General features: G+C 37.5%; 1 protein-coding gene across 7 annotated transcripts in view; it reads left to right on the top strand.

Annotated features, from left to right (window-relative positions):
* MALT1 (MALT1 paracaspase) overlaps positions 1–18,589 on the top strand; it is a 39,911-nt gene extending 21,322 nt beyond the window's left edge. For all 7 annotated transcript variants that reach the window (XM_075021666.1, XM_075021665.1, XM_075021664.1 and 4 more), the window contains 7 exons: positions 5,253–5,430; positions 6,801–6,875; positions 7,964–8,091; positions 11,734–11,883; positions 13,333–13,490; positions 14,394–14,519; positions 15,287–18,589. In XM_075021666.1, the coding sequence (XP_074877767.1) occupies positions 5,253–5,430; positions 6,801–6,875; positions 7,964–8,091; positions 11,734–11,883; positions 13,333–13,490; positions 14,394–14,519; positions 15,287–15,751 (1,280 nt within the window). In that variant the 3' untranslated portion in view covers positions 15,752–18,589. The remainder of the gene's footprint in view (positions 1–5,252; positions 5,431–6,800; positions 6,876–7,963; positions 8,092–11,733; positions 11,884–13,332; positions 13,491–14,393; positions 14,520–15,286) is intronic.
* Positions 18,590–19,344: the final 755 nt, after the last annotated feature.

Below are 19,344 nucleotides of genomic sequence, written 5' to 3'. Positions count from 1 at the left end.
GTCATTAGTACTAATTTGTAGTAGTCTTTTAAGGAAGAGCAAGAATAGCCTGTTGTGTCACCTGTATTAGTGTATCACGGAAACAAGCTAGTGCAGCGTAGTTGAAAACTGTGTATACAAGACTACGTGTAGTCTTGGACAGCAGTCCTTGCTGCCTTTAGGAGACCTCTTGCATACCCTCTTTGTAAACTTCTGTTCTGTTGTCCTCCTCCCTTCCCCATGCCTGCAATTTAATGATTTGCTTAGGGCTGGCCAATCCCTTGGCACCCTTAGACTGCTAGGTTGCATTTCTGTTGGGGAGGTGGGGAACAGCCCTAAGTACAGCATGGAATATGTTCTCAGCTTGCTGGTGGGACCCTTCTGTTCATTGTGTCTTTTCTACTGGATGTCTGCAGAATGCTCTTTCCTTCTGGATTTCTGTCCTTCTGGTGCTCTTTGGGAGGGGCTGCTCTGCTCTCTTAGTCCTCGCTCACCAGCTCTGTAAAGAACAGAGGAAGAAGTGTGCTTTTCTTTGCCTTGACAGTGAGCTGTGCTCTGATACCAGGTGTGTTGGGGTGGAGGCGGGGAGAGTGGGATATCTTTTTTACCCTCTTCTTTTTTGCCAAGTTTTCAGGTTAAGTAGAAATCCTTATTTTGAATTGCTGGTTCCTTTCAGTTATTGAGATACTGATCTGGGAAGCACAGAGTTTTTCATAATGTCCTTGACAGGGAGTGAGAGTTGTGCAAACCTGCATTTCTACTTCAAAAAGCGAATCGGAAGGAAGTTTGTTTATGTAAAATGAAAATGTAGTTCTCTTAAGTTGTGTATGCACTTTAAGGAAGTAAAATAAAACGGAGAAGAATTCACATTATCCTTTGCAGAACATACCTTGCATAAGGAAAGGCATTAACTGAGAAATTGGTGAGCTATGAACTTCAGGTTCTGACTTGCTGCAGGTGTCAGTGATAAAGGATTTTTCACTGAATTGAATACTAAGATTCCTGTTTGGTCAGAACTTAGGTACAACTATTGTTTCACAGCTCTGTGGAAGGTCTGAATATAGAGTATAAGATTTATTCTTTCTGTGTGTCTTTGCACATTAGATGGAAGGCTTAATAGTGGTTATGCTGCTTAAGCAGGCAGCAGCCCTTTTTTTTTTTTTCCTTAAACTCTTCAAACTTAAAAATAACACCCCACAAAAATGGAAGGCTCTCACCTCTAAATTGCAGCATTGCTCTAATGATTGTACTGCAGTATCATCAGTATTGGTTTAAGATATAGAAGGACAAATTAAGCCAGAGTATGCATACCAAAAGATGTGTGTTTAACACATTTCTCTTTTTTTTCCTCTGTTTTTGTTATTTGAGTCACACATCCATTTATAAGATACCTGTAATAGAATATTAGTAATAATTTTAAGCTCTCCTCCATATACTGCACAGGAGGTGCCTTCTGCTGGGATAATGACTAACCAGTGAGGTCTGGTATGCATTGCTGCTACTGATATGCATTGATTCTTAGATAATTACTCATATGTTGGGATTCCTTGTCTTGCATAAACTTGATTTTGAGGGAATAAACACAAGATAGAACTGGTGGCTGTGCTAGCTGGGGGAGGGCATGGTGGAATTGATGCACAGAGCAAAGACCTTCATATTCTGTGTGGAAAAGGCCTAGACTGACCTGGCTTGAAGCGTAAGAAAAGTTCTTCTGTGGGCTTTGAGGAGTTTGCTGCTGACTGCCACTATTTTTGTCATTTTTCTAAAAGCTAAGGTTGGATAAACAATTCCAGAAATTATTTAGAACAGAGAGCAAAAAGTTCTGCCAGTTGTCCTATTTAAATTGCAGAATTCCTCTAGTAATACCCACCTGAGAAAACATTATTTGATTCTTTTTTGGAACACAAGGTCAGATTATTTCTTAGTATGGCTTTTTTAATGGTGTGTTACCTGATGCTCTGTCTGTGCAGAACTAGCTGATCTGACATTTGGGCATTTATGTCAGAGCCAAAACTTGCATGACATGAAGACTAATTATGGCAGTAAAGTTTAGTACTCTTTCTGATAGCAGTTTTCTTTTTTTGTTCCCTGGGAAATAGATGTGCTTATACATTTGAGTGAGCTTTTAGATTCTTGCACCTTCTCAATTTTTTCCTATAATTGTTGGCATGAATTTAGAACATAAAATACTAAAATGGTTTAATGAGTTTCTCACCAGCACCGTATGAAAGCTCTTATAAGGCATGTTTTTGCAGTTGCATTTTCCCAGCAAGTTGATATTTCTGAAAGGTAAGTAGAGCATTCTTTCAGTAGTGTTTGGCAATAACTACTTCAATTTAAAAGGTCACTTTGTTCTTTCTGGATAGTTACTATTAATGGCTTAAAGCATATAAAAGATGCTGTCAGTGCACAAATAGATAATGATTTATTGCATTTTTAGTGGGCATAGCTCCAAATAGAAGAGGCATAGTGGCTACTTCTGTTTAGTCCTTGTTACACGTATTCATGATGCCTAATACAACCTTGTGTAATTCTTTCTTACTGCCAGGAAAGTGGCATATCAGATACTGTTCCTTAAGAGCAGGAGTAGTAAACAAAGTGATGATGATTTGTCTTCTCTGTCTTATGTTATATTGTTCTAAATGTAGAGTGCAACTAATATTGTATTCCACAAAGGGTAAAAGCATAAACACATATGTTTTAAGGCTAAATATAGTTAGGCTGCTTTCTTTTTTAAAAAGAAGAGAGAGAGAAGGCAAGAGAGAGGCAGATATCACTTCAATGCTGACGTCTATGAGGAACTTGAGCCTACTTAAAATTGTGTCAAAGTGTCTAATGAGGCCCTCCAAACATCTTTACTCTGCTTATTCTGGGTATGCAGAGATTTATTTCTGATCTTGAGCTCAACTTATTAACTGTTGCAGGTACTCATCAAATAAGCATAACACAGTCATCTGCCAAGGATATAAAAGAAATGTAGTTGTTATTTCTGATATATTTCTATTCATTGAGGAAATACTCTGGTAAATCACGCTTTACATTAGAGACTTGTTTCCTTCAGTCAGTCCAACTACTTATCTAACATACACTTGGATATACATAGTCTCAAATACAACATTGATTTAGGTCTGGATCCAAACTCTGTGGAAATCACATTTAAGAGTTTCCTTTTAACCTAGGATCTGACATCGAGTCATGCACATGGTGCTTAACCTCATTTTTAGCTCTCTTTACACTGCCCTGTCTCAGGTAACCATTGGACTCTTATAAATAGCCCAATAGTACCCTTATTTTTTTAAGTTTTTAATCATATACTTTAAATTCTGTGCCCTTTAGAAATCTAACTTTTAATTAAATAAAGCTGTTGCCATTTTCCAAGATTCTGGCAGATGAATAACCATTAGGCTCTTTGTTTAAGTGAAACATTGCATCCTGGAGTTTACCTTGTATGCACTTGCTGGCTGCTTATGTTGTCTATGCATGTTTCCCATAAAAAGAATTGAGCACTGTTGATTGAATGGCGCAGTTTGCAAGGTCTTGGCATAGTTGTTAATGACTTGAAAGCTTACAAGTAAAAGAGAACCGAAGGCTTAATTTGAAGGGCTATAGTTATATCTTGGTATTCCTTTACAAAAAGTGCAGGGCTGTGTGAGAGAAATATTTTCATTTGTTGTAGCTATCTATAATGAAAAGGTAAAAACATCTAGCATACCTGCCTACACAAGCTGATTTAAATGTAGATCATTTTAGTATGTCAGGGTAAAGCTTATTTTGTTTTTTCTGAATATTCAAGTTTTGTGACATAAATTTCACAGCTATTTTTAGTAAGAATAATGATGTAAGAAGACCGTATCTTCAGTTAGCATAAATTGTCCTGTCTCTGTTGACTTTTATTCGGTTGCAGCACTATATACTAATTGAAGATCTGACCCTTAGACTGCTTTGTATAGATAAATAAAAGTTCTGTTTAGAAGATGGAACTTGCCATAGATAATCAAAACCAGCACTGGGAACAGACAATAGGAAAATTCCATTTAATCATACAAGTTTCTGGTAACTTCATTGTAAGGCAGTAAAGGTTATTAATGCTAAGATCATCTAATCTTACTGCAAATTGATATGACTTTTTTATTCATATAAGTAAAGTCTAAGCCCTTTTTTGCAGTTCCCTTTTTCAGGGTTAAGAAGAGCTTTTTTTAATTGCATGATATGTTTTCTTTATACAAAACTATTGCATGTTTTATTGAAGATTTTAAATCTTAAAATATTGTAGACTGTTGTGTATTGACACATGAGGGAGGTGAATGTAGGATAATCTTTTGTGTCTAGGTAAGCATGCAGAGAATTTGTTTGTTTAGTAGACTCACAAGAGTCATGAGTCTGTACCTGTGAAGAGATGTAGGTGCAATCAGCTAAAAATGAGTTGTTGGTAGTTTGGTAATGGGAATGTGCTTTGGAGTCCTACCAAACATGATCATGGAATAATTTCTTTTTTTTTCCTAGATGTAAAAATATTTCTTATCCCTCCCTATAAAAAAGACAAAAACAAATGCAGAAACTGACTCTATGGAGAAAACAGCAAAATTAAAAATTTGCAAAATGCTGTCATAGTGCAAGCAAGGTTTTTCTCTGTTTTTTTTCTAGTTGAAGTACTTTTAAGAATTACTAATGATTAATGGCAAGTAAAAAAAAAAATTAAAGAATAATTTTAAAGATGACAGCATCTCTCATTTAAAAAAAAAAATCCATCCAAACCATTCAGCATTATTTTTTTCTATCTATAAAATCTGCACTGATCCACTGCAACTCAAAGCTTTTGCTTTGCCTAATTGCAGAGGTGAAGATGATGTTTTACAGTTGGCACATTTCCTTGTTCATATCTGTGACTTATATATCATATATAACTGATTATTTCTGTTAGAGGTCATACCTCTACTTAAAGCATTTTAAAGAGTATTTAGCTTTTTGTGTTTGATGCAAGTATCTAATTGATTCTATTGCATGAGTGAATTATTTTTTTTTAATTTGTTGTGTGTGTATTGTGAAGTTGATGTTAATGTGGTTCCCCACCCCCGCCTCCCCTTCCTTCCTGTATTAACAAAGGCATATTGATATTAAAAAAACCTGCTTGGAGTAGCTTGAATGGTCTTAATCTCTCACAGACATATAGTGTGGACATAGTGCATGAAGTTTTTGACTATGCTAAGATTTATAGAAATGTTCCAATGTACTCTTGAACTGTGTTTTCAGTCACACGTATTTTGAACTCTCAGGTTTGTTATACTATGCTGGCCACGGCTACGAGAACTACGGAAACAGTTTCATGGTTCCTGTTGATGCTCCAAATCCCTACAGATCTGCAAACTGTCTGTGTGTGCAGAACATCCTCAAACTAATGCAGGAAAAAGAGACAGGACTTAATGTATTCCTACTGGATATGTGTCGGAAAAGGTATAATTTCATAATTCATGAATAGTGAGAACCGACATTAGATGTTTGAGGGACGTTTTTGCTTCACGATAAGAGGGAGAGGGTATAATGACTGTAGTTTTGGGAACCAACTGTGAAGTTCAGTTTATTCACTGCAGCAACAGATTAAAACTGAGCCTGTTCTCAAAATGAACAAATAAAACTGAACAGCCATTTTGAGAGAGTAGCAAGGGATCTTGAGAGAAGGCTGGACTTCACACTGAGGAGAAATCTTTAGTCTAGGCTGAGAATTCACTCTACTTGAAAGTTCATGGTTCTGAGAATTGATAGCCTGCACCTGGATGCTTTTAGAGTCAATAGGATTCATTCATAGAATTAATTTGCCTTTGGCCTTGGATGGAAATGTGAAGCTGGTGATTAGACTTTCTGTTTCCATGGGTAGATACTTGCTTCTTGATTTGAATGACATTTATTTCTTCTTTTTTGTTGTTGTTTAAAAGTTATAAAGCATCAGTCTTACTAGGTAAAAGTGAAATTAAGCATCTTAAAGAAGAAAAATGACCCTTTCCCCTTGCATCATTAACCGTCTGCATCATTAGAGGGGGAAGGAGAATCCATATGATCAAAGGCATGTTATTTTGACAGAAGGGCTCAAGTGAAGTGCTTATTTTAGAACTCTTCAGAGGCCTGGATTTCATGGACTGCTTTTATGCTGGGGATGTTGTATCTTTATTTAGAGCTTAAGAATCAACTGGTTTATCATATTTTTCTAAACAAAGTACTATTTTCATTCCATGTTAAGAGACTACTGTGCTTGATGAAACTTGCACTTGAAATCAGCTCTTGAGTCAGCACTTCTGAAAACTGGTCTCTAAGGAATGTTTTGTAATAGAAAATTGCTAGTGCTTTAGTGTTTGTAGAGCCTCTAAACATCACTGCTAATGAAATGCCAATGATCCAATTCAGCTTCACAATCTGCTGTCCAAACAGAAAATACAGCTACATAAGCCTCATGTTAACTATGCAGACACTGTGTTTTGAAAATAAATTAATAAAATAAATTAATATAGTTTTTGTTATAACCTAAAATGGCTATTTATCAGAAATCATTTTTTAAGAGATTGTAACCAGACTTTATATTGGTTAATATAGTATGCCCTCATCTGGGTAATGCATGATGTCTGACTGTGTCTTTAGATTGTCTTCATGAAGAGTGTTGATGATGCTGATTTTTATCTTTTAGCAGTCAGGATTCATTACAGATTGTAGGAGAGAAAAAAATTACCCTTTCTAAACTATGCTGTTTCAGTATGTTGAACAACTGTAGAGTTTGTTACTATTATTAGTTCTCAAATTATTATTTTACTTTTTTGTGTTTCCATTTATTGCAGAAATGAATATGATGACACAATTCTTATCTTAGATGCTCTGAAGGTTACAGCCAACATTGTTTTTGGATATGCAACGTAAGGAAGTTTTTTCTCCTGCTATGCCACAGAGGTTTTGAAGCCATAAATGACCACTGAGATTGTATAGCTAATCTTTTACAGAAAAATACCAACTGTGATGTTAAAGGACCAGTAACTTATATCCATATCTGTGTCCTCATACTGTCTTTTTTTACTTTGTTCTTTGAATCATTCCACAGTCTAACTGGCTGTGGAAATGCATACATAATGATTCCCAGTATTTAACTTTCCCATTCAGATATAGGGTAACACCAGTGAGGGAACTGCATTCAGCAAACCAGAAACTGCTGGACAGTGTTCCTGATCTTTATCCCATGGTTACTTGTAGGAGTGCTCTACTCATCTAAGTATTATTTATTAGAGATGAAAAAAATGCAGAGAAGAAAAAAGCAAATTTTACCCTCAGACCCATAATGTTCTGTTTCTTTGTGCTGATGGGGAAAGAGGAGTTATGTTCTGCGTACTTAGTAATAGTACTTACTGCAGTGTGAGCTTGTACAGAAGGTCAAGTACTGCGGAGCAGTTGATGAACTATAACATACGTGCTGTACCCTCTTTGGTCACATGTCTCCTCTGTTAATGGAAGTTAAATTTCTAGAAAAAAAATGTGTTAAAAATATAAATCAATAAATTATTGAAGGAGTAGCATATAGGCTGGCCCCTGTGTTTCCTGTTCTAGGTGTAAAGAATAAAGTTACAACTGCAATTGAAACTATTTGAAGAGGTTGCTCAAGCAGAAAGCTAAATAACACCTCTCTTGTCAGTTTTCAAGTCAAGTGCAAAAGCTGTTGAATAGAAGTAGTCAAGAGCTTTAATGAAGTCTTCTATGAGAAATTTAAGCTCCTCATATAAACAGTTTGACATCAGCTCTGGTCTGTGGCCTGATCGAAAGTGAAATCTTCCCAGGATGAGTTGCTTGCAAATGAACATGAAGAGCAGGTTGGCCATAGACACAACCTGGTTTTCAAATTGTAGGGTTTCTTTCCCCCATTCCCAACATAACTTTACTCCTTTTGTCCTCATGTTGACCTTAATCATGCAGATGTTTTAGTGTTTTTTCCTTTTCTGATATTGGTGATCTATAGGTGCCAAGGAGCAGAAGCTTTTGAAATTCAGCAGTCAGGGTTGGCCAATGGAATCTTCATGAAGTTCTTGAAGGACCGTTTGTTGGAAGACAAGAAGATTACTGTACTGCTTGATGAGGTTGCAGAAGGTGAACTCCAGCTTGCTGCACTAACAGTCTTCTCAACCTGCATTACTAAAAACTTCTTTGCTTAAATGTCGTTCTTTTCATGGTGAATGTGTTACGCTACTTTAAGCTCTTTCTTGCTGCGTTTTGTTAAAATAGCAACTTTTATCAAGAAGCAGGTGCTACTGGGCAGCACATTAACAAGGATCATGATATTATAAAGGGATGTGAGCTTCTTTAATAGTGATCCTTACTTGTTCTGAGTGTCTTTCTGCATGGAGCTTTGAATTGTCCATCCACAAAAATTACTCTTCTGTCTTATGGTGTCAGCTGCTAGTGGTAGTCCAGTCATTTCCATGTTCATTTAAACAATTAACTGAGTCCTATCTACCTCAAAGAGTCCTATAGTGATTATAATTGATTTGCTCTCTATCAAAGGGTGTAAGTGCACTATAAAGGGCAATCCACTGTTTTAATATGCCTGGTTCAGTAATTATCTTTTATAATCGATGGGAGAATTGCTAAAGTGAAAACTGTTGAGGGAAAATGTGTTGCTTCTGTGCAAACATTTGCTCAAAACATAGAAGAATAGATACAGCCATTAGCTGTCTGTATAAGATTCTGTTATTTGTAGGTGATGTATGTAATCAGCCAAGTTCTGCTGTGGTTTCCAGTGTTCTTGGTGCAACTGCAGGTCTCAGAATTTTGGCCAGTCTGTCTTTTGACAGGGATCCAAAAAGCAGAAAAAAATCCAAGAGAATCCTAAATGCACAGTAAAGTTCTGCTGTCAAACCAACAGAGCTTCTGTCAGTGCTCTACTGAGGAAAGGGAAGAGATCATTGGTTGACTAGCTGAAATATAAGCATGGAATTTATGTCAAACTGATGGTACTAGGAATCCAGCATAGCCCCAAGGTGTAAATTGAAATGTGATGGTTCTTGGTTACTACTTGCTTGTTTGGTATATATTCTCGTATATATTCTCTGTCTTTTTGCTTATAGTTGGTGTGCTGCTTGACTAGATCCCATAAAACAAGCTTACCATTCTGTATTTTCAGTCTTATCTGTTAAACTTTCCACGAAGTTTCTGTGAAAAGTTAAATAAAATTTCAGAAGATCTCAGAATTATCCTGAAGAAATAGGATCTGCAGATGGTAAAACTAAAATTATTATTCTAAAACCTAGGGCAGAAGTAGATTCCCCCCTGCCCCGCACAGGGCGATGTTGTTCTTTTGCCAGGGGCAGTCAGACAAGAGTGCTCTTTGCATTAAGATTTGTACTTCTTATTTGCTTACAGTACTACTCAATTTTGCCATTACCTAAATACAAAGGAAGAATTTGATAACTTGCTGTCCTCTCATTTGCAGTGGTAGAAACCAGAACTAGCTATAGCTGTGTTTAGGCCCAAATTCCTGAAACTCTTTGTTTTGAAGCAGGCCCCAATATCTTCCCTTTCTGTCATCTCTCTTGCCTTCTGGGACATTCTGACTGTTACTGTTTTATGAAAAGACAACCCTGTAATTCACTCATCCTAGCATCAATACTATGTCTGTAGTATACATATATACTACGTCTTTAGTTTTTATCCCTCATTTTCCCATTGTCAGCCTGTTTAAAGCAGGAGTAGTAGTAGAACAGACACCCACTTGCATTCTGCAATGGTCATAGACCAATCAGTCTTTCAACTTGCGTAAGAAGTTTACAAATTTTATAATGAACAAATATCCAAAAATATTCTCACCCTCTCCCTCCCCTCATCCTTTTTGTCATTGCTTTTGGGTGTTCTTAAGTGGGTTAGTATTCTCTTAGATTTCTCTCTCCTCTTCCCCCCATCTTCATGGCTTCCCCATAGGAACATGTCACAATTCTGCCAGCACCCATTTTCCTTGCGCTTCCCCAAATGTCCGGTAAAATACGACTGACTCTTACTGCTTCGTCTGTACTGCCAGGTAATGTCATATGCTGTAGATGTTCTGACATGTGACCTATTACTTATCTCATTCTTGAACTTAGAGTGGAGAGAAAGATTGATTTGTCAGGTAACGTGACAACCATTGTTGTCAGTAGTACCAGACATTGGGTGCTAATGAGTACATTGGTACACTGATGACACTTGAAAATGTTCCAAAGGAGTGTTCATGTTAAAAGTATTCCATGTAAATAGCCTTCATTGTTTCTTTTTTTTTTTAATGAACTCATAAATGGAAATTTTCTAGGATTTTTTTAATTCCCTTTGCAGGCTATAGGGTTTGACCTTCTACATGCAGCAAAACTATCTGAAAATGTCACTTTTAAATGTAATTGAACAAATATAGGGAGACCCTAATAAATTGGAGTAAGTTTGAATCACAAACTGGTTAAAGTTGGAAAGGACCTGTGGAGATTGTCAAGTCCAACCCTGCTGCTCAAAGCAGAGTAAACTAGAACCGGTTGCTCAGGACCTTGTCCATGTGGGTTTTGAATGTCTTGAAGGATGGAGACTCCACAATATCCCTGCACAGCCTGTCCTGGTGTTTGATCACCCTTAGAGTAAGAAGTTGTTTCTTATGGTTAAGTGGAATTTTCTCTATATCAGTTTGCATCTCCTTCCGCTTGTACTGTCACTGGTCTTGACTGAGAAGAGTCTGGCACTATTTTACTTTCCCTCATCAAGTATTTATACATAGTGATAAGAAGTCCCCTGAGCCATGTTCTCTCCAGTCGAAACAGTCTCACCTCTCTCAGCACCTCATTATAAGAAAGATGCTCCAGGCCCCTCATCTCTTTGACCCTTCATTGCATTCTTTCTAGTGTGTACATGTCATTTTGTACTGTTGAGCCCAGCAGTGGACACAGACTCCAGATGTGGCCTCACCAGTGGTGGCCTCACCAGTGCTGACAAGAGAGGAAGGATCACCTCCCTTGTCCTGCTGGCAACACTATTCCTGTTGGATGCCTTTACTACAAGAATGCATAGCTGGCTCATGGTCAGCTGGGTGTCCACCAGGTCCCAAGGTCCTTCTCTGCAGAGCTGCTTTCCAGTGAGTCGGTCCCCTTTCTGTACTGCTGCATGGGGCTATTCCTGCCCAGCTGCAGGACTCAGTATTTCCCATTGTTGAACTTCATGAGATTCTTCTCTGCCCAGCCTGTCCAGGTCCCTCTGAATGGCATCACAATCCTCTGGTGTATCAGCTGCTCCTCTCAGTTTTTAATCATCTGCAGACTTGCTGAGGTTGCACTCTGTCCTGTCATCCAGGTCATTAGTGATGGTGTTAAATAAACAGTATTGGCCCCTTTATCGACCCCTAAAATATTCCACTTACCTCCAATTCTTTAGAAATCCCCTCCAATGGTATTATTCACATTCTTGAAATTAGTCACTTTAATTAGGACCTTACTGAATCAGAGCTGTGATATTGCTTGAACTGGTCTTGAGAAGAAATGTGAGAGCATGTTGACTAGGAGACGCAAAACCCTCAGGATTCTCTGCAGGCATCTGGCATGCTGTTTTAGCCTTAAGTGAATGAATAGCTGAGTAATGTATACTTATAAAACTGTAAGGTTTTATGGATGTGCTGACACTGGTATAACCATAGCAACCACACAACATTGCAGTGATGTATTTAATTTAGTTAGAATTTCAGCAGTATTGATTTTGAAAGAAAACTATATGCATCTTATTTTTTAGATATGGGCAAGTGTCACCTTACCAAAGGCAAGCAAGCTTTGGAAATCCGCAGCAGTTTGTCTGAGAAAAGGGCATTAACTGATCCCATTCAACAAACCATATCTTCTGCAGAGTCTCTGGCACGGAACCTGCAGTGGGCCAAAGCTCATGGTATCGTACAGTCTACTTTTAGATGATCCTACTGGCATGATGGGAAAAATAAGAAGATGTACTTTCTCAATAATCTCTAGTCTGTGGGTTGTGATATTGAATGGAAATGGAAGAAATTCAAGTTCATATCTGAATTTTCATTAGTATGTTCAGATCTTGGAAATTTTTGTGTTGGGGTTTACCTCTACATGAGATTGTAATGAACAGGTGGAATTCATCCTGAGTAAGTAAGTATATTTAAGACCACTCAAACACTGTAGGGGGGACTTACATGATGTCTACCTCCTGGGATAATCTCCCAATAGTCTGTTTGTGTCTAACAATGACACTTTTAAGATGTCATTAATCTCATGCTAAAGTCATCACCTAAAATAGCCAGGTGAACTGTATGGTAAAAGTGCATGATGAAAAGGAGTTTTCAATGTATACAACTAAGAAAACTAGAATAAGGGTGAGATCAGTTCAGGCTTTCTAGACTTCTTTTAAGAAGGGCAGTGGGGTTTAAGACTTTTTTACCTTTTCACCTAAATGTGTTGGAGTACATTTTAAAATTTTGACGGATTGGGCAGTAGGTCAAGGGTGGCATTTTTAAGACAACTAGTCATGTAGGCAGACTCTTTCACAGATGTAGATTTTAATTTGTGGAATCAAGCCCTTAATTCTTGTTTGTTAAATGATTGAAATGCAAAACAAATACTATAAAGACATAACATTATCTTAGTTTATTTGTTTTAAGCCATGCATTGAAGAGAATGTGTTTGGAATTTAGGAAGAGAATAACCTTTATATTTATATAAAGGTATGTCTATGATAATGTTAAATAATCCACTTTCAGTGGGAGTAGAAAAATCAATACAAAGCATACAGACACAGAATGATGTTATTGACCCTTGAGCACTTTCAGATACATTCCTATGGATTGAGAAAGAACCACAATATAAAGAAGAAAAACGCTGCGGGCTAGGCTTTGTGAATGTGTGCATAGGCTGCGAAAGGAAAAAAAATGTACCTGAAACTTGTTTTCTGTGAAATTCAAAGGTTCTTATAATGCTACAGCTGTGTCACATATATTGGATATAGACCATGTTAACCTTACCAGTTTGATTATAGATATGTAAACAATTTGTTGGGTCAGCAAGCTATATCCTATTTACAGTAAATGTTGCCTTGCTAGTTGCACAGAGATTGGAAAGAAACCTGCGAAGCAGAAGTGGAGTCAGCTCTCTCTCTGGCAGTGTCTGCCAGTTACTGTGTGATACTAGCAAATAATGTTGCTGCCTGGTTAGCTTCTAACCTGGTTTGCTTCAGTGTAAATATGTGATAGGTAGAGGGAGGGCAGAAGAAGAGGTCTATACCTTTTAAAACTTCTGAATTTAAAACAAAATTTAAAAAAGAAAATACATATGCTAAGTTTTATTTAGAATGTAATGATGTGTTATTTATTTGCAGAGCTTCCAGAAAGTAGGTATCTTGAATTCAAATGTGGTGTTCAGATTCAGTTGGGGTTCGCAGCCGAGTTTTCCAATGTCATGATAATCTACACACGAATAGTAAAGAAGCCACCTGAAATAGTAGTTTGCAGAGCCTACGTTACAGACTTCGCACTTGTAAGTGTTTCCTATTGTTGTCTTGGTGATCTCCCTCCACTGAAGCTGAAAATTGTCTGGTCTATCCACATGGAACTGCATCTTTTGTAATAAAAAGGGTCTAAACTGTTGACATGAGGTGCTTATGTGTGTGTCTGTACACACGTTTACTTTTTTTTTTAAATGCATATTTTTAATATATATAAAAATACATTAAAATTAACCTGGGGTTATCTTTTTCAAAGTTTCCTTTGTTTTTCATTGTCTAATATCAAGTATTTGTTATATTTAATTAAAGAAGTTAAATGTCAATAGCTCCTATGTGAGCTGAGGACACATCTACCTTGCAGGACAAGGTTGCTTAGGCTTTAGTTTTACGGTTCTTTTACACCTGGGTGATCCTGTCCAGTTCCATTGATGTTACTCAGCTGATCACAGTAAGGTGAAGGATAAGAGTAAAACAGAAGGCTCCTTGGGGCAAAAAGCTGTCTTTTTTGATGTCTATGAAAGAGGACATGGGGCAGAAAACCTTTTTAGATAGAACAAACAGGACATTACTGATGCTTTATGAATAAAATATTTCAGTTAATGTGCATAATAAATACATGTATTTTTAGCCCACAGCATTAGTGTTATAGTACTGTACTTCATAGTAGAAGTTAGGTAAAAAAAAAGCAACCCTGAAGCAAGCATAGCAAATTTGACAGGAACCATCAGCAAAAGAGGGTAACCTACTCAAATGTAACCCCATTTGCCTGTGACTAGCAGTGGTTTCAGCAGCTTTTGTAAGTAATCCAAGATTGGCATTTTCTTTTCTTTTAAGAAGAAGAAAATGCTGACTTTATAAAAAGAAATATTGCTAACTATTTTATGATCTACAAATTCTGTACCTTCAATTAAGTTCTCATTTCTTTCTTGCAACAGGACCTGGATGTGGATCCTAAAGAGGCCAATAAAGGAACTCCTGAGGAAACTGGAAGCTATTTAGTATCAAAGGACCTTCCCAAACACTGCCTCTACACCAGGCTAAGTTCACTGCAAAAACTAAGGGTTAATATATATTATTCCTCACAAGTTTGTTTAGATAATTTAGATTAATCATGTTGCTTTGCAGTTTTGTTGAGGTAGCTGTGTATTGTCTGCACAATGAGTAACATGTTCTTTGGAGGGAAAAAATGGCTGCTAGCACAATTTAGTGACTTCAGTTTCTTAGCTGAAAAATAAAAGCCAAGGAATCAGTGCAAATGCAATCCTGATACCGTAGTGTAAGTCACTTTATTTTCTAGGCCTGTACTGAACTTTGACAAGATGATTATTTTTGTGAGGATCATGTATTGCACACTGTGGGAATGTTCCAGCGCCCTGTAGTACAAGAAGAATGTGACCTGAAGCAGACCTGCATCTTACAAAGTCATTAGTTAGGAGATGAAAATGTTACATATCATCTCCTTCCATTCCAACCTGTACTCTTGGGCACAGTTTTTGTAAACGTTCTCACTTCAACATACTCTGGCACTGTTAAGTTTATCTCTGTATCTTTTGTGTCATGAACACCTGTGCTTGGTATCACGTGGTATCTCTTCTTCAGTGCTTTTGGTAGCTGGTGTAATACAAGTGCTTCCGGAAATAAAGACTATCAGGTGAGCAAGTATTAACCAAAAGAGGTCCTCAGTAAACAAGTCTTGCCTAATACATGTCTTTAGCTCCTGAAAAGGTTAGTCTCCTCTAGTAGGCTGTGCCTTTGTGTTTCCTATATTGTTTATTTGAGGAGGAAGGGTAACTTTTTTTTTCTACCCCCCTCCCTTCCTCTCTTGCAGGAACACTTGATCTTCACTGTTTGCTTGCACTATGAGTATCCAGGAATAGAAGATACAATGGATGAAAGAAAGGAGGTTAATGTTGGGAAGCCCCTTATTGCTAAATTAGGCCTTCATCATGTATTCAAAAATAATAACTGTCTCCAGACCTGTTGCATGGCTAATAATCCTTTTCATAATCAAATAGAATCAAGTCCAGTAGCAACTAAATACTACGTCCCTAGTCATTGCCAACCCAATTCCTGTCCAGGCATTTACCATCCAAACCATATTTGCTCAGACAGCATCAGACAACCAGAGGCATGTTCTTGCAATGGGACTTCAAGGATATTAGCTTCAAGACATGAAGTACAGAATTACTCACCCCCTGTGGAAAAGAGTAATGTACCAGTAGAGACCACTGATGATACTGTTGAACTGGAATTCCTTCTCTCTGACAACCTCAGATTCTCTAAACAGCAGTAGCTGTGATGTGTTCAGAACAGACCAGAGTATCATCCTTGAATAGGGGACCTTCCACACTGCTTATCCATATTCTGGAGTTTGGGGGCTTCAGGGCAAAGGGATTGGAGAGTCTAGAGGTGGTACTGATAATGAGGTTATTGTGGAAGTTTTTCAGATCCGTAGAAAAGACTGGACTGATAGATTTAGGAATGAAAAAGACTTGATTTTTTTTTTTTTTTCTCCTACCGTTTGATGTTTGATACAGGGAAAAACCTGAACTCCTCAGAGTTTCCTATTCCATTCTCTGGCAGTCAAGCAGCTAACAGAGGCAGTCATGCATTTCTGGGAGGAAGCTGCTTATCTCTGTTAGGGGATGAATGCATAAAAGCCTGGTTGTGGTGTCAAAGTTTCTCCTGAGTTAGTAAAGCGTTGGATCTTCCCAGCTGCTTCTGCGGTACCTACTGGAGTTATAATATTTACTGTAAATACATTTTTCATAAATTTTCTGTTTTCAGAGAGGAATTGCTCATCCTATACAAAAACAAGGTAAACATGTATAGCTGTCAGAAGAAAAAATGTTCACAGAATTAAGCAGAAAAATGAATTTCCATGTCCACTGTGTTTTAACATGATTTTTAAAAATCCATTAGCCCCAAAATGATAAATATACCTTTCTCTCCTCCATATTTCAGTTTCAATTGTTCAATATCCAGGGATTTCTTTTTACATAGTGCATTAAAATAAGGTTTTATGTGTTTATATATGTTGTAACAGCCTCGTATTAAGTATACAAGATGACACATAACATAAATGAACTAAGCAAAGAGGGAGCTTTTATAGAAGTGAAGATACTGTGGTTTAATATTCCAGTGTTAAGAATATGTCTCCTTCAAACCTCAGTTTCTTTCCTTATGTATTTATTAGGATCAGTCACTGATATGCCAGTCCCTTGGTTGTAGCTAATAATCGGCTTCGACTGCATTCTCCTCTCTCATGGTCACATGTCCAGTGTCTGGCAGCAACTGACAGATAGATGAAGAGCTGTGCAAGGAAAACAAAACCTGAACTGAGTAAACTAAACATTATCACTTTTTTTTTCTTTTTTGGGGGTTTTGGTTTTTTTGAGAGAGAACTACAAATTGTCAGATATTCATACTGTGGTAAATTGTTCTTTTAATGATAATCTTTCTGTTATGTAACACACTTCAGAAATCAGATCAGCAAAATCCTGAAGGGTGGTCTTTGCATATTCTGGAAGAACACTAAATGGAAAGGTGAGGAAAAAGTGCCTGTTCATAGCAAGCAAAGTATTGTATAATTAGTCACACATGCTGAAGGCTAAAAATGAACGGGCAAGATGAGTGAAAACTTTGAGGTTCTTCAGGCTGAAGTTACAGGGATTGGTGTTCCTTGACACCAGCTGTTGCTTTTCTGTGGTGATCTTAAAAAACAAACAAAAAAACCCTACTCAGTTGTTTTCCAGGCCAAATGAATTTGTATTCATTCAAATAAAAATGCTAAAAATCTACCCTAAACTGTGAAAATCCAAGATAAAGCTTCCAGTACACACAAACTTACAGAAGATAAAGCAACTTCAAATGCAGTCTGCTGAAGGTGAGGGACATGTCCTTCATGTCACAACCTGGCACTTTGTATATAGCCCTACATGTGTGCATTTGCTCCAGAGCTCAAAGGTGGAATTCATCTCTCCATAGACTAGGTGCCAGAAGTAAGCTAGTCTTCTAGATCCTTTAGCCTCTGAATGCCAGAATCTCACTATTAGAGGTAGAGGCATAGGCACCTTCAGAAGACAGTTGATCCTCTACTGAAAGGCAAATGAGCTTCTTTCATATGATGCTTTATTGCTTCATTGAACAAAGGGAACAGGTACACCTAGCTCAGGCTAGCTGCTGAGCTTTTTACATGATGCAAAATTTATTGATCTATGTTCCGGAAAAGGGCAGTTTTGCTCACCAAACTGTTTTGTATATTCAGGTTGAATAGTATGGTCAAAAAAGACACATTATTTTTTTTAATGTTTGGGTTTGTTTCAAAATACCAAAGAATCTGTGACTTGCTTATGTGTATTGTAGATGAGTGTGAGAACACAGATGTTTTATTAGGTCTTTAAAAGTCTTGATGCTTTTAAAGCATGAAAATATCAGGGTGTGAGGTAATTAAAATTCAAGGGAGCTTTCAGATATGGGTAGTAGCCTTTCCTGCCCTGGTAATATCGATAAGCAGTATTGCTTTAATTAAGATCCTCATCATGAAATAATTTTTTACTTTAGAAAAATTACCATAGCACTTTTCATTAAGTAGGTAGCAAAAAATAAAATAGCTGAATCTCATTGATGTGGTGGACAAAGCAGTTTAAATCTTTGGTTGGGAGTGCTGCCTTCTGGTGGGATCTGGCAGTTTTACAACATGTTGGCTGGACACTGAGGGAGGTGCTGTATGTGGTCATAACAAGTTTCAGATGGGAATGTTAACGCATCATTAACTAGATCTGTTGATCTTCAAATTCATCTGTGCTGAAAGGTGGATGTGGATATATGTTTATGGATATTAATGTAGTTATTTCCAGAATGACAGCCACGCTTGAAGTAACCTGCAAATGGCTTGAGTTTCTGATTTTCTCCTTTCTCTTGGAGGTTATTAAATAGTGAAGTATTTATTGATGAATGAGATGTACCTGTGCATTAACTATCCTGTGCAATTGACTTATAAATCAAAAATTATAGCTTAAGACATGGTCTAGTACTGTAATACTTAGCTAATACTTTGTCACAGTTTCCTAATTTGTATAAAAGCTTATTCTATTTGTTACTGTGTAATAAATTGTTGTCCACAAAATGATCTATCTGTGCATATGTAGTTGCTACATTCTTCTACTCCTCCGAGTTTAAAAAGCCCAAAACTTTATTAAAATAAAGCATATAATTTCCTTAACAAAAAAGAAGGGGAAATCAGAGTCATGAGCTTCGGCTCAAGTTAAACATTATCTGCACCCTGGGCCAGGTTTCTCAAACTATGCACTTCAAATGCTTGTCTGTTTGCAGGTGCACTCTGTCATGGCATGGGAAGGGCTTCCAGGAGCAGCAATGCTGATGTGTGAGTAGCTGTCTCCTGGCATGATTTAAAACTAACTGTGGGCAGTCAGCTGGTACATTACAGTGGAATAGCTGGTCAGCACTTGGTGAATTTTCTGCTACTGGGGAGCTCTGACATATGTTGACTAGTTCTCCAGTTTAGTACATGGTCCAATGGTATGCAGTCTTTGTCAGCCTAGTTAGGTTTGAGGATCAATACCCAAGATGCTTGAGATGTAACTACATATGAACATGGTAAAGGGAAGATCACAGAACTGTAGAGATTGGAGGGGGACCCGTGCAAATCATCTGACAAAACTCTACCTGTGGCAGTGGGGTCTGTGGAGGAAAACTTGATTGTTCTAAGCTCTCCTTAAAAAGAGAATAGTGGTGAAAAGGCATCTTCTTATTGCATCACTGCCTTTAGGGACTGTTTTAACTGTTTTAATCATTGGTATTAAGGGTGAAATATTCTGGTTCTTAAGGGCAAGCTGTAAGAGGCATCCCTTTCCTTTGGCCCAT

This window comes from Buteo buteo, chromosome Z, assembly GCF_964188355.1.
Source record: "Buteo buteo chromosome Z, bButBut1.hap1.1, whole genome shotgun sequence".
Classification (NCBI taxonomy): Eukaryota; Metazoa; Chordata; class Aves; order Accipitriformes; family Accipitridae; genus Buteo; species Buteo buteo.
Note: the sequence above shows the minus strand (reverse complement) of the source record. Positions and strands in the feature narration are given on the sequence as shown.